This window comes from Nipponia nippon, unplaced genomic scaffold, assembly GCF_047370975.1.
Source record: "Nipponia nippon isolate SJK-2023a ecotype South Korea unplaced genomic scaffold, ASM4737097v1 scaffold_5, whole genome shotgun sequence".
Classification (NCBI taxonomy): domain Eukaryota; kingdom Metazoa; phylum Chordata; class Aves; order Pelecaniformes; family Threskiornithidae; genus Nipponia; species Nipponia nippon.
The window spans coordinates 49654167-49679836 of record NW_028262369.1 but is presented as its reverse complement, the minus strand read 5'-3'; the positions used below and the strand labels follow the sequence as shown (position 1 = coordinate 49679836).

The 25670-nt window shown below is 41.2% G+C and overlaps 1 protein-coding gene across 6 annotated transcripts; it reads right to left on the bottom strand.

Moving 5' to 3' along the window:
- Positions 1-1276: 1276 nt before the first annotated feature.
- Positions 1277-25551, bottom strand: SELE (selectin E). Of its 6 annotated transcripts, none has more exons than XM_087733089.1 (20): positions 25381-25551; positions 23912-24091; positions 22869-22986; positions 22280-22347; positions 12510-12706; positions 10799-10951; positions 10368-10649; positions 9056-9128; positions 8227-8613; positions 7322-7429; positions 7006-7191; positions 6170-6355; positions 5875-6060; positions 5123-5308; positions 4828-5013; positions 4361-4546; positions 3267-3374; positions 2776-2797; positions 2591-2663; positions 1277-2237 (listed from the first exon to the last, which is right to left on the bottom strand). In XM_087733089.1, exons 8-19 carry the CDS (start codon positions 9090-9092, stop codon positions 2606-2608), a joined length of 1836 nt encoding a protein of 611 aa, XP_087589215.1. In that variant the 5' UTR covers positions 9093-9128; positions 10368-10649; positions 10799-10951; positions 12510-12706; positions 22280-22347; positions 22869-22986; positions 23912-24091; positions 25381-25551; the 3' UTR covers positions 1277-2237; positions 2591-2605. The 6 variants fall into 6 exon arrangements, with proteins under 6 accessions (XP_087589215.1, XP_087589213.1, XP_087589212.1 ...); XM_087733087.1 differs by lacking the exon at positions 25381-25551 and adding an exon at positions 24388-24413; XM_087733086.1 differs by lacking the exon at positions 25381-25551 and adding an exon at positions 24292-24403.
- Between the last annotated feature and the right edge of the window lie 119 nt (positions 25552-25670).

Genomic DNA, 25670 nt, shown 5'->3' with positions numbered 1-25670 from the left:
CTGCTAGAAGCACCAGCTCTGGTCAGCTCCTGGGAAAGGAGGAGCTGGGCTGCCCTGACTGCAGCAGGGTAGGAGGCGTGCTGGCCTGCACAGCTCTCTCCAGAGGATGCTACAGGGCCATGCACGTAGAGGACAACAACAAGGACAGGCTGGGGGACCCATGTGGTGGTTTAGCTCTCAAAACAGCTCCTGCAGGGATTCAGAGCAGGGCGTTTCGGGCTAATCTCTACGTCCCCTCAGGGAACCTGACGGATTATTTCTCTACATCTGCTCACACGGTTGGGCCCCACCTTGTCAAGGCGGGGGAAGCACTGACAGCCACTCTCAGTTCGTTAATCGGTTTGGGATCAACAGCCATGGGCCCTGTCCACTGTGGTGCAGCACCTCTTAATTGACTGCCTTGCTCACAGGCCTGGTGGCTTCTCTTGAGCCTTGCCCAGGGCAGGAATGCATCTCATGGTTTATCATCAAGTGCTGGCTGCTGGCAGCAGCTATGGAGAGCCACAGTGCAGTTTCCTTGGCTGTGTCAGAGGTTGGGAAAGGGTGGCCACAGAAGCGTCTGGCAATTGCTGGCACCTGGCCAGCACTAGGCCACAGCAGTCTTTGGCTACAGCCCAAGCCAGGTTGGGAGCAGAGGTCCCTAGACAGCAGTCATCACTAATCCCCAGAGCTGTGCTTTCCCCTGTTAGGCCATGGTCTCCCAGCACTCAGCTAGCTTCCCAGCAGAAAGGTCTGCAAAAGACCTGCATGGGCTGAGGGGTTTGTGCTGTCAACCATGCACCAAGATCACCTACTTGCTTCTCCTTCTGCTCTCTTCTCCCTCCTGAGCATGCCTCTCACAGCCCACTGCTGACCCAGGCACCTGCTTCACAGGACACATTGTTGAGCCTTCCTCCTTCCTTTCAGCACTGGCGATGCTGGTTTGGGGTCCAGCTCTGGCTGTGCTAGCTTCCAGGCACTCAGTGCCATCTGCTGGCTACTCTTTCCTTGACTGCTATGAAAATAGAGAAAGCTAAATAACGGACAGCCTTGCTATCTAGCCAGCGTTCCCCCAACCCCTCACATTCTCCTGCTGAAGCCATATCCTACAGGGCTGACCTAAATCATTTAAATGATGTACATTTCCAAAAAGGGAGCATTACATTTAAAACATTTTATTAAATACTGTTACAAATAGGACAATACAAATTAGATTCTAAGTCAGAGATTCTTAATTTATGATTATAACAAACATAACTTACTAAGAAAGACTCTCTCATTTAAAGTCCTTTAACAACTTAATAAATCATACTTGCAATATATATATACACACACACACAAATCTCAGGCTTCCGTTTTATCATTTTATTTGTAAATAATATGCAAGCATGAAATCCTTACAAACACCTCTGAATTATTTTAAAATTACCTGGGCCCAGATCAATGGCCACAGACCGACTCAGGAACAAGTATTTTACAATACATTTACAGTTAACAGCACAGAAATATCCACAGTAAAAATTGCACAATTAAATATTTATGTATACACCTGTATTACAGTGCATAATCCCACAGGGATGAGATCATTTCGGATCTACTTGCTGCATTCAGAAACCAGAGTACCTAGTATAAGCACTACAATTCCTAGTGCTATTAAAAAAAGAATTTAAAGTCCCTAAGCTTTCTGGGACATGCAGCAGAAACCCAAATAATTGCCCATATCACTACAGGCATATTTATTGACTGGGACATCCTCTTAAAATAAACTGACTTCAACAATAAACCAGACCAATGGTTTCAAGGCTGTTCAACAAATATTTTTTCATCCCGATTACTCTGGTTCTGCAAGTATAACCCATATGTCTCCAGAGAAGACATTTCCAGCAGTGTAGTAAGTGATGTGAAATAATGCATGTCTTCACCTCACCTAGGTACCTTTGAGTAGACCAGAGGAGAAACCAACCTCCTCTTTAGGCAGCAGCTTACTATTTGCTCACCATCTGGACAAGAGATGGCAAGCTCCCAGTTATAACAACAACTACATGACTGAATGTAGACAGTATTCTGCCAGAAGGTCAGAGTTTTACTCTCGGCTTGTCTTCAATGGAAATACCAGACAGCTTGAGTTCAAAATTTCTGATCAATACACGAAGTCAATCATCTTGTCAGCAAGAGGTAAAAACATCTGGACAGCTGCTGATTTGCATGCAGTTTCATTCTCTGGAAATCTGAGACACAAGTAAAGATGGCTTCAATTCCTGCAGAGAGAACAAAATTCCTCTATAAATTGGAAAACTGGCATAGATTTGTATTTGCTCTCATTTCAGAGGAATTTTGTATGCAGCAGGTAGCAAAAATGCACAAAAGTGTTCTAATACTATATGTGGCTGGACAGAATGCTAAGCACAATCATCCTGAAGGAGCTGAATAACCATTTCTAAAGCAATAAATCCATCAGTCTTGTTAGACCTTTCATGCAATGCCAAGATGCATATTAGGTACTCCAAAGCACATACTGCTATTTCAGCAATTGTATAGCAATTAACAGCTCTGATTGCTCATGTGATTAAAAGGAAGAGAATTTGTGAGTGTAGCTATCTCATGTGCTTACCTGAAACACCTGGAGTTAGACATTCTGGCCAGCACTTTGGAAGCTACCTTCGATGGTCAGGCTCTGGCAGCTACTATAAAAAACAGAAATGAATAAAGTACTTTAATGACAAGTGGTTTATAGCAAAGGGATTTTAGCAAAGTGATTGCAGTGTTTTTCAGGCTGCTTTTTGAGACACAACTTACCTGGAAGGAGTAAATTTCTTTGCTGCAAGAAGAATAAGAAAAGGTATTAGCATTTCAAGATGAAAGCCCCCTCATGCAAAACTTCCTTCTACTAAAACAACTCTCATTTCTGAATATCTGATAAAAAGCCATTATCTAACAACAAATCTCATAGGCAGTTATTACTGTGTTGTCATTAGCCCCATCTCAAATTCCCATTCACTTTCCCTGGCAGTAATTACTGATAAATAGAATGTTGCTTTTTTTTCTTCTAATTCTTATTTTCTAAACATTTGGTTTTTACTATTTTTGATTTTTCATCAATTGATTGTTCATCCAAAAGCCAAACATGGAATGCATGCAAGCTTCTTGAAAATAATTTTGGAATTTGTTTAAGTATGGGAATTTTCACTTTTTCAAAAAGGTATTAGGGTTTGGAGGTGTTTTTTTTCCTCCACTGAAAATTTTTCAGGAAGGTAAATAAAAACAGTTAACCCAGTCCAATTGCTCACCTTTTCTTCGGAAACGTCTTGCAAGCCAAAGGAGGAATGATGCTGTGGACAACAGAGAGGCACTTGTGGCTGCTATGCCCACAGAGACATAGCTGGCTTGTTCAGAAGCTGAAATGATGAAAAAGTTTCAGTGAGATCAAGAGGCATGTGAGGTCTTTGAAGCCCTCTCTACTTCTTCCTTTTCCTTGTGCTCTTCAAGAGGAACCAGAATTGCAGCTTGTAACCCTTAAGTTTTCTCTTGCTGAGACAGGACAAATCCTGTATACAAGGTAAAAAGCTGCACACTAAAAATGATCCCATCCATTGCCAAAGCAATGGCAAAGCAACAAGCTAGCTATACCAGGGTCTGTCTAACCTCCAGCCTCACATGACAATTTATGCTCATCTTCTATTTTTCATGCTTCAGTTCATACTTTAAATTCCCACTGTGCTGTCTTCCTCTTTGAGCAATCCCGTTGAGATCAATGAAATTATTCAAGGATCTAAATTCTGCTCAAGCAAGTAAAGTGGAGTTGAGCTTTTAGGACCTCAAGCAAAAACATTTCAGGCAGGCCAAGTATGTTCCCACTGAGGACAGGGACAGAGCTCTTACTGCCTTGAATGGGAAGGCACAGCTGAGACTGCTGTCTGTAAAATTACAGCCTTTGACAGAAAAGCTCTGTGAGGTCTTTTGGCTGAGGAGTTCACCCAAGAAACTATCACACCAAATTAACAAATCTATAAACTTTTCCACTGAGAAATAGACTTATGAATGCAGATTTCCCCACAAGGTTAGAAAAAGCTTTTTTCTTTATTCATATGGAAAAAGCTCAACATGAGAAATATTTTAATTAAAAACCAAACCAACCAACCCAAAATCAGGTTCCAGCTTTTGTTTTTGAATAAGAAATCAACTTTTTTCACCAAGACCTTTTAGGAATTTTTCCCCCTTCTATTTTCAAAGAACATACTGAGAGATTTTGTTGGGCTTTCCAATTCACAGACTTCACTAGAAGCTCTAGCTCACTCGTTGGTGTTACCTCCTCCACCCTTCCATACCTCATTTGACTAGAAACCCAGTGCCACCTCTCTGTGGCTAGTCACAGGCCAAATACCTTCACATGTGGGCAGACTAGCACTCCAGTTTCCTGAATGACCACACTCAAGAACACGAGAACCATTGAGCTTCCATCCTTCCAGACAGCTGAAGTGGCAGGCTGTGTCATACGTGAAGTTCCCAGCACCATGTAAGCAATCCATAGAGCCTTTCTCAGGAGAGCTCAGTGGTTCACACCGTACAACTGAAATATAGAAAGAAATAGTTAAGAGTCATTAAGGACTTTCCTGTCTTTAGCCCTATTTTTTGCACTAGTAGATGTACACTGAATTTTCAAATTCATTTGACTTTGGATGGGAGCAGTTCACAGAGCCATGAGCAGGCATTTCTAAGGCAGGGCAAGTCACAGCTGAAAACATGAGAGGCAGCAGAGTTTAGTTTGGAGCCAGGACCCTGTAGGAATACGGGTTTCAGTGTGCTGTCCAGTGACAAGAAAACTGTATTTTCCAACCCAGTAGGTCTTACCTTTGCATTTTGGCACTGGCTCTGACCACTGTCCCTGCGCCGTGCACTCAATGCTGGATGGGCCATCCAGAACATAGCCCTCGCTGCAGCGGAAATCACAATGTGAGCGATAGGCGAGATCTGCAGGAGCGTGGTCACAGGTCACAAAGCCTTCTTCTGGCCAGGTTACAGCCTCACACCTCACAGCTGCAACACACAGATCACAACAGCAATCAGCACAGATGCCTCACAGGCATTCAACATGCCAATGCTGACAACCCCAAGTGCTCGGGTGAGCAGGGATAAGGAGAGGTACCTGCACAGGATGGCTGCTGCCTGTCCCAAGCCCCAGAAGACCCACACTGCAGTGTGGCTGGTCCTGTCAGGGTAAATCCTTCCTCACAGGTGAACTCACAGGTGGTACCCCAGGTGAGCTCCACAGAGGGATGGGAGCAGTTCACAGCACCATGAGCAGGCATTTCTAAGGCAGGACAGGTCACAGCTGAAAAGCATAAGAGACAGCACAGAGCTTAGCCTGGAGTAGGTCAAGATAAACACTCTTCTTTGAGCCGACAAGACACCATGCCCTGCCTGGAGCTGTCCCCTACACAGCCATGTTACTTCCCTCCAGACCTAGCAGTGTCTCGGGAAACAGGGATTTCAGCATGTTGCACAGTGCAGCCAGAACCCTTAAACACGGACCTAGAACACACAAGCTATCCTGAGACTGGCTCCAGAATATACTCCACAAGTGGACTGCATAAACAGACACCGGCTCCCATTTGAAGTGTAGGAAATAAAGAGTTCTTGTCAGAACTCTCCACTTCAAAAGCCTGTTATGTGCACTGGGGACACAGTTCCAGAGTGTTGCTTGTCACCCTGCACTGCTGTTTCCTCTTTAATACAACAGGCTAAATCATCCCTATCTTGACATCTGCTTATGAAAAGTGCTATAAACACGCTGGGGAAGACTGTTATTCCTTGACTACACTTGAATGACGAAGCTTCTTCAGACTATTCAAGCTACTCTAAGATTGAATTGATCATTTCCAACCCAGTAGGTCTTACCTTTGCATTTTGGCACTGGCTCTGACCACTGTCCCTGCGCCGTGCACTCAATGCTGGATGGGCCATCCAGAACATAGCCCTCGCTGCAGCGGAAATCACAATGTGAGCGATAGGCGAGATCTGCAGGAGCGTGGTCACAGGTCACAAAGCCTTCTTCTGGCCAGGTTACAGCCTCACACCTCACAGCTGCAACACACAGATCACAACAGCAATCAGCACAGATGCCTCACAGGCATTCAACATGCCAATGCTGACAACCCCAAGTGCTCGGGTGAGCAGGGATAAGGAGAGGTACCTGCACAGGATGGCTGCTGCCTGTCCCAAGCCCCAGAAGACCCACACTGCAGTGTGGCTGGTCCTGTCAGGGTAAATCCTTCCTCACAGGTGAACTCACAGGTGGTACCCCAGGTGAGCTCCACAGAGGGATGGGAGCAGTTCACAGCACCATGAGCAGGCATTTCTAAGGCAGGACAGGTCACAGCTGAAAAGCATAAGAGACAGCACAGAGCTTAGCTTGGAACAAACCATAAGAAGTTCTTTCTCTTTCCTGAAACTTAGCAACATATTCACTAAACAGAAGCAGCTTTAGGAAGGAGATCTACTATGCTGCCATTTCAGAAAGCAGATAGGAGTGGAAAAGATCTCAAAGTGGAAGACTGACTTTTACAGTAAGGCTGTAAATTCATCTGCAGCTCATGACATCAACTAGTTACAATCAAAAAATTTTCCCATTTTGACTACTGCTTGGTGATGTTTGATGCTTTTATTTGCCTCAAACAGCAGCTTATTCTAAGCTGGATACCTCAAAAAATAATTCCTACAGTCAGGAGTAACTGGCCTGCTGTGAGCAGTCTCACAGCTAGATGATCTCCATTCCCTCTTCCCCAATAAGAGGTGGAAAAGTCTTTCCCTACAAGGAAATCCAGACCAGGGCCAGAACATTCATCCTGCCATTTCATCTCTTCAGGAACAGAGACCTGTGTGCTGCAATAAAACAGCACCATCACCATGTAGTTAACTACAAAGGAACAGACCAGAACTTCAATTTGTACCTACTAACAGAGCAACACTGAAGTTTACAGAGCTATGTACAATGTAGAAAGCTCATCTACCACTGCTTCAGAAGCTCACCTTTGCATGCCGCAAGGGGGGCAGACCAGACCCCAGAAGAGGTACAGTATACAGATTCCAATGCAGTCAGTTCATAGCCTTCCTCACACTGAACTGTGCAGGATGAGTTGTAGCTGAAGTTCTCCAATGGATGGTTGCACTTGAGGCTCCCATGATCAGGTTTCTTTAGTGGATCACAACTCTCAACTTCAAAGAAGGACAAGAAGGTACACAGTCAGTTTCATTGGCTGCGCAGGTAAATCAACAAGCCAGACAAACTGAACACTAGCTAGCATGAACATCACCCTGGTTGAAAAGCAGGATGGGGTAATCTTACCAAATTCACATTCAGGCCCATAGAATCCAGGGTTACAACGGCAGGTGTGATTGTTAATAGTCTCTATGCATTCTCCTCGGCCACTGCAGAGAGATGGGTTGCAAGAAGCTGGGAAAAAAAAAAAAAAAGAAAAAATACAGCAAATTATAAAAGAATCAGCAATGGCCACTAATGAAACCTGGCTAGTGCTTTGTTTATCTTTCTGGCACTAGACAAGCACTTTGTATAGCAAAAGAAAAGCAGGCTGTTTGGTACCAAAGATTACCCTGTCATTTCATAGAAGCATTTTGGAAATTAACACCTTTGGCAGACTAGCTCACAGTGAGGGGATTCTACTGGTGGGAAAATCCCTGACTACTTGTTCTCAGGTAGATATTAGCAATATTTAAAATCCAAAAGGAAAAATATACTATGGGATAGGTAGAAATCCTCAACAGGTACATTCTTCATTAACTCACTACAGCTCCAACTTGGCTGATACTTGACTTGGATTTTTTTTTTTTTTTTTGACCTAGCCTTAGCTACCTCTACACAAAGTGTCTAATCTAATCCAGTGGTCTACAGTCAGCAGACAGATGCTTCCAAAAAGGCCATTCTTATCTAGCTGAAACACCCACTTGAGAGTGGGATGAAAGACACCACCTAAGAGCCTGTTTCTCTCCACTGACTATAGAGAAGGTCTGGTGATTTGCTCATAAAAGATGTGTAATATTCTGGGAGCTAAAAGGTAAGCGAGATCAATCCAGCTCTTGGAACAAGAACAGCCTCAGTCCTGTAAGCAAGGATAAGTGTACAAGTACTTACAGGGTCAGGTAGTTAATATATAAGACTAGGTTAAGTAACTTATCCCACCCATCATCTCATCTCCACAGGGGCACACTAGAATGCCCTTTATCATACTATACCTGTGTAGCACAAGGCGACCTTCTTTTTCTCACACTGCTCATCATTCCATTTGCCATCGTCCTTTCCTCTTTTGATGTAGATTTCAACGCAGTCCTCGTTGTTCCCTTTGCCATTTGGCTCACCTGAAGCCCAGTTTTTTGCCTCTTCTGTCAGTTCTTTGTTAGTTCCAATCCAGGTCCATACCTCATTAATTTTTCTGATTCCAATCCAGTAGTAACCCGGATTGAAGGGTAAGAAGTTATTGAGATAGTTGATTTCCTCCTTATTCTGAATGGCAACCATGTTAGTATACCTCTTTTTGCACCACAGCTCTGCTTCCTTGTAGGTCATGTTTGTGTCTGAATAATGGTATGTCCAACAATTCACCCCCTGCAGTATTGTAAGTCCTAGAATGAAAAGATGTCAAAAAGTTGGTGTCTGAGTTTTTCCCTCCTCTCTCTCTAGAAGAGGATATATAAAGCTCTATAAATATTGCAAACTTGTCAATATCTGGAACTGCATAAAAATCAGTGGAAATTATTTTATGAATAATTAACTGGCAAGCTTCAAAACAGGCACATCAGCATCAAGTACAGGTATTTCAGCCTCTGAAACTATGTCCGATCACACAAAGCTTTGCAGATTTCATAGCAAACTACAGGAGCCAATTATGTATTTGACAGGCAAGCAGGGAAACATGCCATTGCAGCTAGAGATTTTTCTATGTGAACCTAGCCTCAAGCTAATTAGGTCAGGTTCAAAAATTCTGTTTAATTCTGAGCTCAAATAGAACAGGCACACTAATATTGCCATCCAACTAGTTTTTTACACAGAGACATACACACTTACCATAAGCAAGAAGAGATAGGAACCACAAGCAAGTCATGTTTCTGAGAGTTTTCTCTATCTTTTAAGCAGACAGCTATGAAAGATCAAAGGAACACATCTGTAAAGAACAAATACTGACTTTTCACAATTTAATATAAAATACTGTCTATGGAATCTTTTCTACATGCTTTTTAACAATTATTCTAAAGACTTAAATAAGATTTCCATTTTTAGGAAATTATTCATTTTAAAACAGTTCTTAATATCAAGATAGCTTTTAAATGTGAACAGCTCTTAAAGAACACCAACACAGAATTCCATCTGCCCAGTTTTTCTTTAGCTGAGCAATGAAACAGAATAAGACATTTCATTTATACTCACAGGTTGCAGTTGCAGCAGCCAGGTGGCAAAAGTCCTCTCCAATATTTCTCAGTGACTGCTTTCTGTTGCTAAGTTGCGGGATACAGACTTAAAGATTAAGTTCAGCTCCAAGTGTCTGGACTGTGTAATCCCCTGCCTTTACTACGGCCTTTTATTCTCTCAACTGGCCTGTCCTCCACGAGACGGGAAATTCCGTGTGGAAAAAAATTTATTGGAAAACCCCAGGATCTGGCCCTCCCACGCATTAAGCCTGATGTTTCCCCTTGCCAAATCAACCCTCTCGCAAAGCACACCGTTCTGACAAACTGCCAAGTGCTGCGTTACATAATTTTACTGACAGAAACACCCAATTCCAGGATATCAGGAAGGAGCAAGATGGTTAGTTTGAGTTAGTTGCATGAATAAGCAGATTCCAACTTTTCACCCAGCATAATGTTTTGCACCAAGGAGCTGCCAGTTCTTTTGGGATCTCAGTAAGAAAGGCACCAACAGTCAAAGCTGGTTAACTAAGTCTGAGTAAAAGATAGAAAACTGCAGCATTGCAGAAGTCCTTCCTTGGGGATCACAGCATGCTGTGCAGAGTTCTCATTTGTGGTAAGGTTTGCCAGCCCCAGGATGGCTAGTACTCTTTCTAGAGTCTTGCTCACAATACAGATTCATCAGTCACTCGTAGCAGTCAAACTTGGAATGTGGACTTAGCTTTGAAGAGTCCCTTGGACAATACACTCCAATATCCTTACCTCAATAGTTACAATTCCTGAACAGGTGCATGTAATATTTCAGGTGGACAACACAATACACTAGTCTCATACTGAATTAATGCACATTTATCATGTATACTCCTGCAGAGAGCAGTCACATGGTGTCCATGGTATGGAGACACACACCTGAGTAATCACAGACACTTTGCTATAGCAGGCTGGTAAGCAGTCACAGGCTATTCAGAGCGCACCTGTGTATATAAGAAGGCAGTAAGCATGAGGATCACTGACTCCTTGCACAATAGTCTTCCAGCTGCACGCTACACTCCACTCCTTGATCCTCATGCACACCTTCATGCATATGCTTCTTCAGTGATGAGTGACTTGCCACACTACATGCAACAGTAGTTTTGGTTATTCTCACTTAAGTATCCTTCTTGCCTCTGTTACAGGAGGTCTCACAAGTACTGTTGAGGGCTGTAAGTAGGGAACAGGCATCACGAGTAATAGACACATTAGCTCGGTTGTCAACCCTGTGCAAAGGTAAGACACAAGAAGCTTGTTGCAGAGTCCACATTTCCCAGCACTCCCAACCCTGGCTGATACAAAGTGGTATTATTCCCTTGCGCCCTGATCAGCCATGTCACCCCACCCCTTGTTCCATGTCCACTCAGGCACTTACTATGAAGACTCCACCAGACAGTCCAGTTGCCAAATTGGTATCCCAGATATAAAGATTCACCATTATGGGTGAGGTTTAACGAGGCTTGACATTCAAAGGACTCAACACAGGTTGTCAGCAATAGGAGGACATAGGGTAGCACTCACTTCATATCTGTAAAGCATAGTTATAGCTTATACAGTGCATATTGGAGCTCTTATTTTGGAGCCTCAGCCTGTTCTTAAAGAATAAAAATCAGTGGCTCCTGGATGCCAAGCTAAGATCTCAGCTGGTATCAATTCCCAATTTTTTCACAAAAAAATGTTTGTCAAGTAGCCATACCTTAATAGATCTCTACCCATCAAAGGAATCCATCACAGAAAAGAAGACAGAGTAAAGAGTATATTCTAAAAGAGCCTCAGTTACTATCAAAATATGAGATTTTACTAGAAATTACAACAAAGTCCTAGAAAGCATGTCAAAGCCAGTTACTGATTAGAGTGAGGATTAAAAACAGCATACTGAATATTTATAGGGAGAGGAACACTTTCTAGCAGGTGTGAACTAGCAAAGCTAGAATCACAACTAAACCATCAAGAAACTCTGGAAAGTTGAGGCTAACTCTTGGCTATGGCACAGACTCATTCTGCAAGCCCAGGCCTGGGCTGGCCTTGCTCAGAACAACCAGACTTCCAAAGACTTCCAGGTAGCATCAGATCAGGACTGCTATTTCTTTAGCCTCAGCTGCTCATCTGTAAATTGAGAATGAAAACCCTGTTTGCTAACCTTTCTCTGTCCATGTTCTTCAGATTGTAAACCCTCCTAACAGAGGCTGGTACTTTTAATGCACCTGTACAGTACATCATGCAGCAGGGCCTAATTTCACAGGGGTTCTGTAAACTTTATCCTAATACAAACTAATGATAATGAGTTTTGGTAGGGCAGCCTTTTTTTTCCTAAAACACTGATCAGATGTTATAATTGTATACACAGAAAAATTATAGACAACTCCAGAACAGTTTATATCCTCTCTGAAGTCAGGAAACAGAAAATCCTACACCTTTTCCTGAAGATTCACTTCTTCAAGTCGTTTTTATGAGCTTCCTACTGGTAAGTGCTCATCCTTCTCATGGCAGAAGCTCTGGGGTTGAGTGGAGGAAACTTTATCAGAATTGCTTTGCCAGTGGAATCTCCGGAGGAAGGAAGAGAGCATTTCATAGTTTACAATAGTCTTCCTTCACAGGGCCTGTCTGAGACCTCTTGTCTGCAGCAGATAAAAAACCCACACAAAAAAAAACAAAACACCAAAGCCTAAAAGCAATATGCCCGTAAAAACTCCAGCCTAAAAAAAGACTGCCTCTTTTTGTTGGCAGTATTCCCTTATGCATCACTGACATGGGCCCTTTTCGGTTTTTTCCCAGGGAATTCTGCCATCCACCGATTATACTTTTATCTCCTTTTAATGTAATGGAAGATGAATATAAAAACAAAATTTTCAGAAAAAAAGAAAGCCTGAAAAGCATTTTCAAAAGCTGAGAGGTTAAAAATCTCATTACTAAAAGTCAAAGACACTTAAAAACCTTCAACCCTGTTGTTCAGGAAGACTGGAATTCCTGTGAGCTAAAGCTCATATTTGATCCTAAGTTACACAGGTATTTCAGGAAAGATACCTCTCATACAGTTGCTTAGGTTGAACTGCAGGTATTCAAGCTAGAAATGCCATCCAGCCTGCCTCTTAGCTGGTTTCCATGTTCCCGATTTATTCTCTTCTCACTGTTATTTCACATTTGTTCTTTTTTTCTTCCTTTGCCAAGTGATTAGAGAATGTAAGAGCCTTGTTTCTTGTGCTGCACTGAGCTGGGTGCAGTTGTCCACTTTCCTCTCATGCTACATGAACGCATAGTTCCTTAAAATTAATCCAATTCCTCTCTGCCAGAAAAACAGAAGACTCCAAATCAAGTCAGATTTTCAGAAATGCTGAACACTTCTTGTTCCTATACACTCCAGACCTTCATTTCCACAAGTGAAAGCCCAGCTTTTTACAAGTGAATGGGAATACTCCAGATCACCTTTTTCCCCTTACAGAGGTGCCTAACAAGGATTATCTAACAGCAATTAATTTTCCAGTTAGAAGGTTTACCTTTTATATGCCGTAGTGGGCTATCAAGTAAGAAAAAGCTATATAAACACATTAGGATTAAGAAAAACAAAAACCAGTCAGGTCTGCTATTTAAAGAAGGACAGCACTTGACAGAGGACATGCCAAATGTAATTTCCTTCTATACAGAGAGAAGTTAACAGATACTCACTGCAACAGTGTTATGCATTGGGAAAAGAGAACAGGTCAGAGTATGGAAAGACTGGAGTGAAGACTATTTAGGTTAGTTACAGCCAATCAAGTTATTGTTTAAGGAGCCAACCAAAACTATCTCCAAACTCTCAGTAACTACATTTAGAGAGCACAAGGAAAGGTATAAGAGGATTGACAAAAAGCAAATACTGCCTCTCTGTATCTAACAAAAGAAGATCAAGGTAATTAGAAGCCAGGCCTTCCACATGAGCACCTAGAAAAGATACTGGAGCCATACTGGAAAAATATTAAAGAAAACAACTGAAAAATCAGCAGAAGGCTACTAAGCTGTCAAGAACAGCTGACATTGATATGATTGATTTATTCTTGGCAGATCAATCTAGTTGTTACTCACTCAGCCTTGAAGTATAAAAGAAACAATAGTGTGCTATATATTTCACTATAATTAAGACTTTCAATACTATCCCATGAGACATGCTTATAAGGAAACAAGTGAACCAGCGCTTAGCTGAAATCACCATAAAATGAGCACGCAAGAGATGTAACCACTACACGAAGGGCAGTTTTTCAAAGATCACCATCAGCCTGAGAGGACCATACAAATGAGCCCTGCAAGGGCTTATCCTGAACTAACTTGAGGTAATTCAGGTTGGATGGCAAAATATCAACTAAAACACTTAGAAAATTTGCAAATGACACCAAGTTTTGGGGAAGTGTAAGGGTTCCAAAGGACCAATGAATTCAATATGTGTTAAATGATTTTTTGTCATTTTTAAAAATAGGAAAGGCTGTTCTTATATGTATTAACAGGAATGTTTTAATTTAAGACAAAATTTGCAATTATTCCATCCGATCTGCCATTGCCAAATCTCTTCTGATGTATTGTACCTAATCTTAAGTACCACAATTTTGGAAAGATATAGGCAGACAAAATACAATCAAATCCTAAGCAACACAGTTGATAGATTATACAGAACTAGATCAAATTTTTATTCTTTTTTTTGGAAAAGAAGCTAGGACTATCTCATACAATCTTCACACCCTGCACTATTTTCAAACAAAACAAAAAAAATTTAAGATTTACTAATTTTATTTCTTATGAACACCCTTATATATTTTCAGGGAAGCAAACAAAATACGAATGCTTGTCTGACTTATAAGGAGATTGTAAGTGATCAAATCTTACGAACAGTTTGCCACAGATCGCAGTTCAAGTAACACATGTTCAGAAAATATGGCCTATGTGCAAACACCCAAGGAATTTAACTGGTTTGTTCCCACCCTGCTGTAGAAAAGGATGATAGAGGAAAAATCTATTCAATTTTCTAAAACCTAAAACGCATTTTAAAGTACTTAGGAGGCATGTGATGAACAATTCTTTATGTTCACCTGGTGCATAACAAGTAGTGGTTGGATTGATTTGTAGTGACAAAGTTTTAAAGGAAATTTTTCTAAATAAGGAAGCCATGAAATGCTAGAACAGGAGTTTTGTAGAGTCTAGCTTTCTGTTGGAGATAATTTTAAGTCTTGGTTTGAGAAACATTTGTCAATATCTTTATCAGTGGCTTATGAAAATAGGATGCAGTGGGAAATGCTTTTAGATTATGAACTTGCTGAAATCACAAAAATAAGACAAATACTGGATATGGTGGGATCTCAGGTAACCAGCATACACACATGTACGTATGTACATATAGAAAGAGACAGAGATTCATTTTCCATGTCTTTTTTGAAGAATGGTTCTTTACCTACATTATAAGATTACACCTATGTTTACGTATTTCTAAGTCTTCCTTTTTAATGATGCTTTTATGTCAACAGACAACAATAGAGAATTAAGTACCTCTGAGTAACCCAGTTCCATCTCTCTTCTAGGAGCTGTATTGACATTCCTAAATTAAAACATTTCATAAGTATTTATGTCAAAATAGTTTCTATAACAGACATTTATCCCATGGTGAAGAGCTGTAAAACTACTTGAAATTTTGAAATAATGAAAAAAACCCTCCAGCTTCACCCACAGTAACACTCAGTAGAAGAGGAAGAGTAAGAGCTTTAGCCAGCCTTGAGGGGAAAAGGAGTTATGCTACCAGCAGTGAAGGTGCTTCCTGTTTGGAGAGGAGCTTGAGACACTAATTCTTTAAAAATTCAGAGACAAAAGGTTTAAGGCACAAGTTTTCCCTGAGTTCTAGATGGGAGGAAAAGATAATTTCCAAAAACATACTCATCCCTCAGCCTCTGTGTCTCATTAAGTGTGAATAAGGTAGGCAATACAACTGCTACAATAAAGCTGGAATTTCTCAGGCTGCCTAAGACAGTCTCCACTCTGTCTGGAGTGAAACCCCAGGAGCCAGAAAATCTTATCTCCACTTCTCATTTCGGGAACTCTGGTGTGACTCATACTGCTCAATTTCCTCCAAAGAGACAAAAATACACATTCAAGAATCCAACCTGAGGCCAAGGATCACTTGCACTGGCGAGGTGTGATTCAGTGCACTGAAACATGAAACAGAACAAAGGAGCAGAGGAAACAACTCACACCTTGAGTTAAGATAAAAGCAGGGCTGGTCTTATCATGGAGTACCTGGTTGCCTGCAGTGGCAAGTGGAACTGATCCCATGCAGAACTTGATTATCTCTAATCTTCTAAGAGAAGCTCTTGGAGCCTTGCACATGTAAGAAAGAATAACTATATAATCCATGCATAGACCCAGCACTGTTGATTTTACTGCCCAGGTCTGTTCCATAGTCCCACATGCTCAGCAGGTGAGATGTCCCAGATGGGACACTGATGGGGATGCTGGCTCTGAGGAAGAGAACAGTTATAGCTTTTGGCAAATGAAAGGAGCAAGAGGAAGTTTCAGGATTAGCAGATTACATAGGTGGCTGGTTCTGTAAAAGTGGTCATCATGAGAAATGGTTTTTGTTTTGCAAATTCTTTGCATAGCTTCTGCCTAGCTCTGTTCCCAGAAAACACTGTTTTCACTTATTGGATGGCATGTGAACTATCAGTAGCACTGGAGTGCCAACATGACCTTCCACTCTCCATTTGCAGTATTATGAGGGACAGACTACAAAAAGGATGAAGAGGACAGTAGCTTCACTTCCTTACTGATACATCTCACCATTAGTTTATGAACTCCAAGCTTCAGGTCTGTTCTTTCCAGTGCTTAAATCAGTTTCAGGTAAGTAAGTTTTATACATCAATGGACATAGTATTTAATGTGTTTGAGTCCATAGCTAAAGCAACATTCGACAACAATTTTTTAATCATTAAACACAGCACCTTATAACTTCAATATTGTAATTTCTCATGTTCCTCCATAAGTTTTCAGCCCAAACTGCCCAGCCCAGGAGCTCTAGGAAGAAATGTCTGCTAAGTAAGCTCCAGAGAAGGCCAGTACAGATATTTTATAGTCCTTATTTTTTTTTACTGGGAAACAAGCAATAAAACTGTCCCAGCGTTACCCGCAGCAGATCATAAACTAGAGAGCCACATTTTTGAAGGATCTAGAAGTTTTGGATCATGTACCTAAAAGGTGCTTTGGGTGATACTGACCTCTGTATTTAAAACCAAGCCCCAGAGACTGCCATCACTGTCTGATGCCATTTATAAAACCAAGAAGCAGAAAGAACCATCACCAAAGCTACTGACATTCTGTGGCATGAGATCTTATCACTTGGCATCTGAAATCTTTAAAGCAGAAGACCAAAGTACAAGGAACAACTGCCCAGCACTAAGCAGTAAAACCTGACCCATGAACAGCCAGTAAAGGCACATCATTCATACTACTCATTATTTTTCTCGGTCAGTAGACCATGAGATAACAGAAGTTCTTGAATTAGAGTACCCCTTCCGGAGCATTCTAACCACTCCACCACAAGTTTGCCACAACCATAACGCCCATGAATTATTCCAGGAAAGAAGTTTATGCTATCAGCTGGATAAGTAATTGCTTTTTAGGACAGGCATGTTTAACATAAGGTCATTAGTGGAGGGTACTTCAATTGATGCATATAGTAGTTGTTTCAAGAACAAAGAAATTAATCACTAACATTGAAAGCAACAGCATTAAATTGCTTAATTTTATTGTTTCCCAGACAAAAAACCAGCACCATGAAGCCTTTTAATATTCCAGTTAACTGGTGTCAGGATCATTAGGACCTCCCTTATTTCCTGGGCCTGAAAACAATACTTTAACTTTCCAGCGAAGATTTTGCTTTTCCGCCACTTCTCAGTTTCTTGACTCAGCAGGAAGGGTGAGTCTTTCACCTACCCTGAAATTGGTGCACTTTCATATTTGAGCCTAAAAAGCAATCCACAAAGTCATTTTTCTCAAATGCAAAGCATGTACCACCCCACCACCACCCCACTGATAACTCTTCACCAAAAGGGTTATCAAGCACTGGAACAGGCTGCCCAGGGAAATGGTTGAGTCACCGTCCCTGGGGGTATTTGAGAGATGTGTAGATATGGCACTTAGGGACATGGTTTAGTGGTGGACTTGGCAGTGTTAGGTTTACAGATCGACTCAATGACCTTAAGGGCCTTTTCCAACCTAAATGATTGATTCTGTGATTCTGTATTTATCCTTCCTGGTGCATATTAGCTAGGTTTTTTCCTCTCATTTATCAACAGGCATTTACTCATCTTTGGTAGTCACACATGACTGCAGTCAGTAGCAGAGTCCAGTTATTTAGACCACAGAAGTCATAATCAGCACAGATTACTTTCATAATAGGTATTGGATCAACAGGAAGTGAAGGGATTGTCATTTATCAGCTATAAAAGTATAGTGGGCCTGCATGCAACATTCTTATTTGAAGCAGTTAGAGTTTAGTTTATTTGTAATTCTTCTAAGCAACAAAATCCCCCTGATGTTAGACTGGGTATATAACCCACAAAGGAGAAGCTACCAAGTGTCAAAACAGAATGAAAGATCCAGATTTATGCCCTACCTGAAGTAAATTAGGAGTGCAGTTGCTCTATACCCTCTCTAGAGTCAAAGACAGACAAAGGTTTATCTAAAGGTTAAGTCAAAGGAGATCCATTATCTCTCTATTAACAAAAATGAGAGCAAATACATCTGTTTAGATGCTTAAAGCAATGGCAAAAGGATTCTGAACAAAATTGACAGTATCATAAGTTTTCTTCTCATATTCAGGTTGTGCCATTAAACTACTAAATAAACAAAACAAGAGTTAAACCACCAATTCTATGGGTTTGCTTCTATCCTCTAAGGCAGGATTCAGTTTTCTTCCCCTGAAATAAATGGCATACATGCCCTTTTAAAGGCACTTCCCTCACTTACTAGGGTATGTAATTTAGTAACACGGAGTAACAAGAATACATGCCTGTGTATATCAAACACTGCTCCCTGACCTTGGCACTCACTGAATGACAGCACTTGGGAAAGCAGCTCTTCATCCTTTTGCTCTGCATATGATGCCCCTTCTCTCAGAGCAGAATTATTGCTATAGCTAAACCAGCCCATAGACACAAATACTAGTAGATCACCACAAGAAATAAAAATAATCTACTTTTTTCCTTCAATCTATATCCAACATTCTGCAAGAAAGACTTCATACAATTACATTCCTCATCCATCTTTTCTTCTTCATTCTGATTTTTACCTAGGGAACTGCACTCCCAACACTGTGACTCAGGAGAGACAGTTTCCTCATACCTCTGCTCCATGAATGCAAATGCATCTTGAAGAAAAGCAGCTGCAGCTGGAAGGCCCTTATAGTCAGGATGTCATAGATCCCACAGAAATTAACTCTGATCAATTAAACAACTCATTCACACTGTTCATCTCTACAGACCACTAAGTAACAGCTGGGACTCTGGAATCATCACCTGCACACCATGCTTTTGTCATGCCCCCAACATATGCTGTAAGGCACGGACACTAAGGGCAGGGAAGGATGACTGAAGGACAGCAGAGCCCTGAAAAACAAACCCAGCAGACTGGTTTCACTGACCACGGGGATTCTACGGTGGGAAGCATGTGTTCAGTACTTCAAAGTGGGTTAGCCTAGTAATCCCACGACAGGCAGGTGATATTTATGGTCATTCAGAAGGAGAGCTAGGAGAATGACGCTTCCTAGTAGGAAATTCTAGACTGTCCGAACAGTAGAAACATTCCATGAAGTCCCCTCTAAAGAAATACCTTCCCAGGTGCCTATTAGAAATTTGTGTTTAAATCCAGGGAAGCAGCAGCAGCTAGGAAGGCTCAGAAAGGATGTGATGGGCTCTTTGTAAGTATCAGGAAAGTAAAGAAGGTGATCAGAAGTTTTCTGTATATAAAGGGATAAAGTTTGTACAAAAAACCAAATGGATACAAGCCATCTGTGAGTAAACGTAGACTAGAAATTAGGAAGGAGTTTCTAGCCAGCAGAACAATGAGGTTATAAGACAGCCTTCTGTGAGTAGCAGAACAAAAAACTTGGTTTTCATGCAGATCTTGTTCAATTTCTGAAATGGATCATATGAGAACATTATTCATGAAAGCAAGGTATAAAAGACCCATCAGAGGTCCTTTAGACTCCTGCATGCTGAAAGTTGCCTTGGATTCTTAACCTTCAGTGCACAAGCCAAGCCTCTGGCTTCTGAACTGACTATACATACACAGATCCAAAAGATGTGAGTACCAAGACGAATAACATTATTATCCTGCATTTGTTCTGTCTTCATTGCTAATCTGAGGAGCTGCTAACCAACAGTTGTTGAAGAAAAATCAAAGCCTATTAAAATGAGTGGGCCAAGCAGCAGAACAGACTTGTGATCTTTGATGTCCACAACAGTCATAATTTACAACAGTGTATTTCATTTCCATCAGTGTATTAGGCATTCTTCTGCTCAACTCAAGGGTGTACTCTCACTCTGGGATTAAAAAAAAATTGCAAATACAGCAGAAAGTTAACCTCATTTTATTTTTTCTCTCATTTGAGAGTTACATACAATGGAAATTACCTACTTCAAAATTATTTTCTTAATATTTTCCTGTAATACAACAACAAGCCAAACATATCCTTACACCTTGTGCCCTGCTGTCAAAAAGCTCAATAAAAGGAAAAATTTATAAAGCAGAGTTCAAACTGATTGTTTCCCTTTTCCTGACTCTGGTAACCTGGACTGGTGTTAACAGCTTTAGAGAATCCCATTGTGAGCTTTGCTGCAGCACAATGTATATTTAACACATTTGCATAGTACTTATATTCCTTTTCTAGTCACTGGCTGTTCAGAGGCTAAATAGCAAAATAAATACAAGGATGTTTTGACATTAAGATACTCCTGGCTCACAGGTTTTGTTTTTTGCCTAGTCTCAAATGAAATGTTACATTTGATCGTAAACTGCAATCCAGTTTCTTCCTTTTCAGTTGTCATGCAAGTTAACTAGTATAGTCCAGGCACTAAAAGCAAGCTAGAAATAGCAGGTCTGAGACCTGCACAGTAAATTGATCCTGGGTTTTGACACTATAAGCCAGTCAGATCTGAACTGTGTTTCTGCAGCCAGGTGGCTTCCGCTACCTGAACTTGTTCAATTACAACTGGCTTTGGTATCTCCACAGACAACTGCAATACAACCACACCTTCTCGTCCCCATCCCTCATTTCAATCCAAATTGACAACACAAGTGAGAGTTGTCAATAGTCAATAACAATTTCTCCAAAATTCTGCTCAAGGTCAATTTAGCTTTTAACTATGGATCAGAAAATCTCATGAGCCATCAACGCACAAGGGTTAACCGATTTGGGCTTTCAACCCTGGCTTTTTCAGGGATCCTTTCTGTTACCAAGTTACTCAGAAAGGGAAGCCAGCATGTTTTCCTTCCAACCATCAGTTACAGCATACTAAACTTTGCCACTTAGTGACTTCAGCTGAATGCTGTAAAACACAGAACATAACGCAGGGGAAAGGAGTCATTTCTGATACTCAACCTATCTGAATGTTGCAGTGTGAGTCAAAATGTAATTTAGTCTCAGAGCTGGACTCCTGACATTCAGCCCAGGAGAGGAGCTGAAATGCTGTACGTAGTGCTTTGCCTGAATTTTAAAAGTAGGTTCATGACTCAAGTCTGATTGAAAAATACTGTTACTGACTACACAGAATTGATCTGGAGAAATGGGGGGAGAAGCTATGAACCTTCTATCCGCAAGGCTTCTCTTTTGTGAAGATCTAATCTTTGCATGCATGAAAACATTTAAGTGGAAGCCCATTTACACATAAGCTCACACACCTAAAGGGGAAAAAAAAAAAAAAGAAAAACTGTTTTTCACTGCTTTTTCAGTAACCTGAGCACTTGAATTTCATAGAATAGCCCACACTGGAAGGGACCTGGTCCAACCTTTCATGGCAAAGGGAGCCTAGATGAGATGATCAAGCACCCTGTCCAATCACATCTTGAGAACCTCCAGTGATTAGCCCTGCTTTGTACATGCACAGCTTTTTCAGTCATATTTAAAGGGAAGGCTAGTAAGAGACTCAACCTTTCTGCTTTTATGGCAAAGATTTTAGGAATTCAGTTAGCAGATGGGAGTCCTGCATCATCTCGGGTATACTTACAGCAAGAAGAGAAGGGAAAGAGACAGGTCAAACATAAGAAAGGGATAACTAGGCAGAACTGCTCTGGAAATCCTTCGTAAGACACAACACCTACCTTGCTCTGCTAGCACCTATGCCTCAGAAACTCCTAGGGATCTATCACTTGATGTAACTACAGTATTGTATCTGTTTAATTGCAGATACTCTATGCATGCTCTAGCTGGACTGCCAATACATAGGAAGAAAATGCAGCTGCATTTATATTACCCACCTGTGCTTTGCGCATAACACATTTAAGCTATAATTTGATTATGTTTAATTTTTTTCAGCATGCCTTTAGCACATTCTTCTGCTGTTAGGTTTGATGCTGGCAGATAACTGGATTCCTTAAACTATATTCAGATTCCATATTTGTTGAAAAACTAGCATTTAACATACTCATCTAACAATCCATGTACTTAAAGCCAGAGTTTCCCATTTTTTCAGAAGAAAACCCTAATCTGAATTGCGGTTTGAGCTACTGAGTGGTATAAGGCTAAAGGATATAAGGACTTAAGATACAGTAGCTGTATTTTGATGTGTCAAGCTACTGCTTACATCTAGTAAACACTCCAGAGCTAATTTTTTAAGGGCATTGTACTCACAAGTGGAAACCTCCTCCAAGATCATTTGAAGACTGTTTGTCCACCTCAGTAGCCAAAAAAAAGAAACTCTGGGGAAAAGATTCAAAAAGAATGCTCAGTATCCATAGACACTTCCTAAACAGAGCAATTTTTCTTGGTGGGTAGGGGGCACATAATAGGGAAGAAAAATGTTTCTAGAAAGTTACTATAAAAAGATACAAATAGCACAGCCTTAATACCACCACAACACCCATTAGAAATGCAGTTAAGCATGACAACAAGAACGTATTTGTCCCCTATCAGCAGTTTCCATCACCTAAATATTTCACTCAATACACAGGAACCCATTCCCTCCATGGGAATGCTCACAGTGTCTCTGTTATCCACCTATTTTCATCAAACCTGTAGGAATATAGTAACACTGATATCTCTATTGTGATCTCAAATTGAGTTGAGATTTATTAACACTTTCTAGAGTTATTAAACAGAAAAAGCATAGTCACATGACCCTCTCATAAGGGATGCAATAAAGAACACAAGGTTATTATCTGCTTTATCCCTCTCAAGACACTCACAAAGTACTTTTAGAAGGTAAAAGTATGATACGTACCAGGACGTCTCATGCCTTTATGAAAATGAACGAGGGTAGCTACAGTAGTTATACCCAGCTATCACACCACATCACATGAACCACAGCTTTTGTTGCTTCTTCTTAATCTCTTCGATTGCTGGAATATGGAGAGAAGTTTGATCAAGTTCAGGTGCACTAGCTCAACCAGTAACTTGGTTCAGGTATCCCAGATTCAGACTAACCAAACGTACTGTTACACCGACAAACAAATGCTGTTACACCAACAGTTTAAACCACTGCAACATACATTGCAATATTGGGACAACTCAAGCCAATGTAAGGACAGGTGAATTTTACAAGGCCATGTGGATTAAAACAATCTGATGATAGGAAGGTCATAAACAACAGTACAACTTTATAGTTATTTAGGTCCAGTCCAAAGCCTGCAAACCATCACAGAAAACAAGCCCCATATGTAACACAGAAGAGGAAAAAATGCTGGCAACACTTACCCTTATGGTTTGACTACAACTACTCAAGAAAAATATCTCCTATCTTAATTATCATCACATTGGTTCACTGTTACCTAATTTGAGATATTTACAATACTCTTCCTCAGAACAACGGTTTTTAGGACATCACTGCAAAGAGACAAAATGTCACTTGGCCAAATAAATAAAAATCCCCTTAGCTTTTCAGAAAATAGTGCCAAACTCACTGCCACAGTTAGATATGAATAATCCCACTACAAAAGGAAAGTCCCTCCGCGCAGTTTTATTGGAAGCAGGCTGTCTCTGGTTGGAGACCCCTACCGCCCCATGCCATCCTCTTTGTACCCCTGAGGCCCACAAAGTGACGTACTAACAATTACCACCAACAGCAGGGGATTTCTGCCTTCAGCCTAAAAGGCCAACAGGAAGCTCCTATGCTTCAGCATGGCATAGGAAACTACTTTTGGAGAAGGTGGGTGCTTGGGAAAACAAAAGTGTTACGAAGAACAGCATAAGTTCTGCTGTGCCTGTTACTAAGTCACAGACTTATTTGCTCAAACCCATGCCAGGTCAAGCCAGATACCTGCTTACCTCATTGAGGACACATTCCTTTAAAGTTCAGCTTCTATCTGAGGTACACCGTAAGTATTTCCTTTGCCATTCTTGCCCTTGCTCATCAGCGTTACCATTGTTTGTTGCTAGTTCCTTCTGTGCATCATAACTGAAACAGGGCAATAAAGCTCTCCACAGCCATGGCCACGCAACGGGCTCCTATGCTCAAGGGAATAAAGTATCATATTCCAGTTAAAAATAAAAAGGCAATGTTCATTCAAACAAGCAAGCTCCATAAAACTTTCTTAATGCTAAAACTTCAAGAAAAAATAAAGAACATCGCATACTAGACTAAATTAGTACACAAAATAATCAAAGAATAAGCTATATACACAAAAACTATCAAAACAAAACCAGACCTTCTAGATTACTTGAAAGAAGCTTCAAGAATTAACACTACAATAATTCTACAGGCCTTTACTACTGAACTGAACAAAGCAAGCTTGAGTAACCACCTCAACTGCACAGGACACACTTTCTCTCAGCCTTATTATCCCAAAGGGCATCTTAACGAGACACAGGTTTTATCACTTTCCCTGCCTGCTTTGGCAAATCCAGAACAGCTGAGACAGTAGGCTTGGTTTCTACTTAAAGCCCTTCTCACTTCTTCATCTCCTAAGATACAGCTAGCAAGAGTCTGGCTTATCTTGCTGAGGCTCTGGTTATTTTCATCATAGTAATAGTACTACTCTGTGCCCAAAAAAAGGTAACTAACAATAGTATCTGAAATAACAAAATGTTACAAACTTTTATTAAGACTTAGGACAGCTAATAAAGTATACAACTTTAATTCTGAGGTAATAAATCACAAAACAAATTCTAATAAAAAATTACATGTGTCTTACTAAGCACCTCTAAATGCTGTATTTAGATGATATGTACTCTTCTTCCATTTTACTGATGTTTTTCATGTATTGCATCTTAGTTTATATAATGCACTATTCTTATATTAGAGAAATCCATGTTAAAAATTATTTACTATTTGTATGTATTAACAGAATAGTTCAGTTGAAAGTGACCTATGCTATAGCACTTAAAAGATGTGGCTATGTTGAAACTCATTTGTGGAAATATTCTGAGACTTTTAAAAATCTCTAGTCTTTAAAATGTGAGTATTCCCTTTTTTTGGAGTAAGCACTTGATACAAGAACTTGCTCTTACTTCAACGCTACAAGGAAACAATTGTTTTTCTTCAAGTAAACATTATAGACTCAGTATTTAATAAGTTCGTGTATCTTATTCATTCTAGGCATCTGTGATTTCATGATGAATCTGTGTGGAGCTTGCCTGACTCATCTAGTGCAACCCGTACGGTAAGGTGAACAGGAGGTAAATTTCTCTCTCTTATTAAATATATGTAATGAGTAACCTGTAGATTCCCAGGCCATTAAGCTCTCCGTCCGCGACCCTTTCCCACCCCGGTGTAAACGCCTTGCCCTGCAACGGACCTGTGACGGCGGGCGCCCGCCGCAAGCCCCCAGATCTGGGAGCCGGCGGAGGGGAAGAGCGGCAGCTAAGGAAGGGGCACAAGGGCACCCCCGAGGCCTCCACGGGCAATCGGGAGGAGTAACGCACGCCTTTGTCGTGCGTCCCCTCACAGCCCCTGAGGAGCGGCCGCCCGGGCCCGCCGGCGGCCTCCGCCGGGCCAGGCCCGGCACCCGCTCGCCTCACGACGAACCGCAGAGCGGCGGCGACGGCGGCTGCCCCGCCCCCGGCGCGAGCGGCGCCTTCCCGCCAA

Coding starts and splice junctions, on each gene's coding strand:
- SELE (XM_087733089.1), bottom strand. CDS start 9,092: ATGACTTGCTTGTGGTTCCTATCTCTTCTTGCTTATG. Junction 7,192..7,321: donor TGGGCCTGAATGTGAATTTG/GTAAGATTACCC, acceptor CCTTCTTTGAAG/TTGAGAGTTGTGATCCACTA. Junction 2,664..2,775: donor AAGAAATTTACTCCTTCCAG/GTAAGTTGTGTC, acceptor TGTTTTTTATAG/TAGCTGCCAGAGCCTGACCA.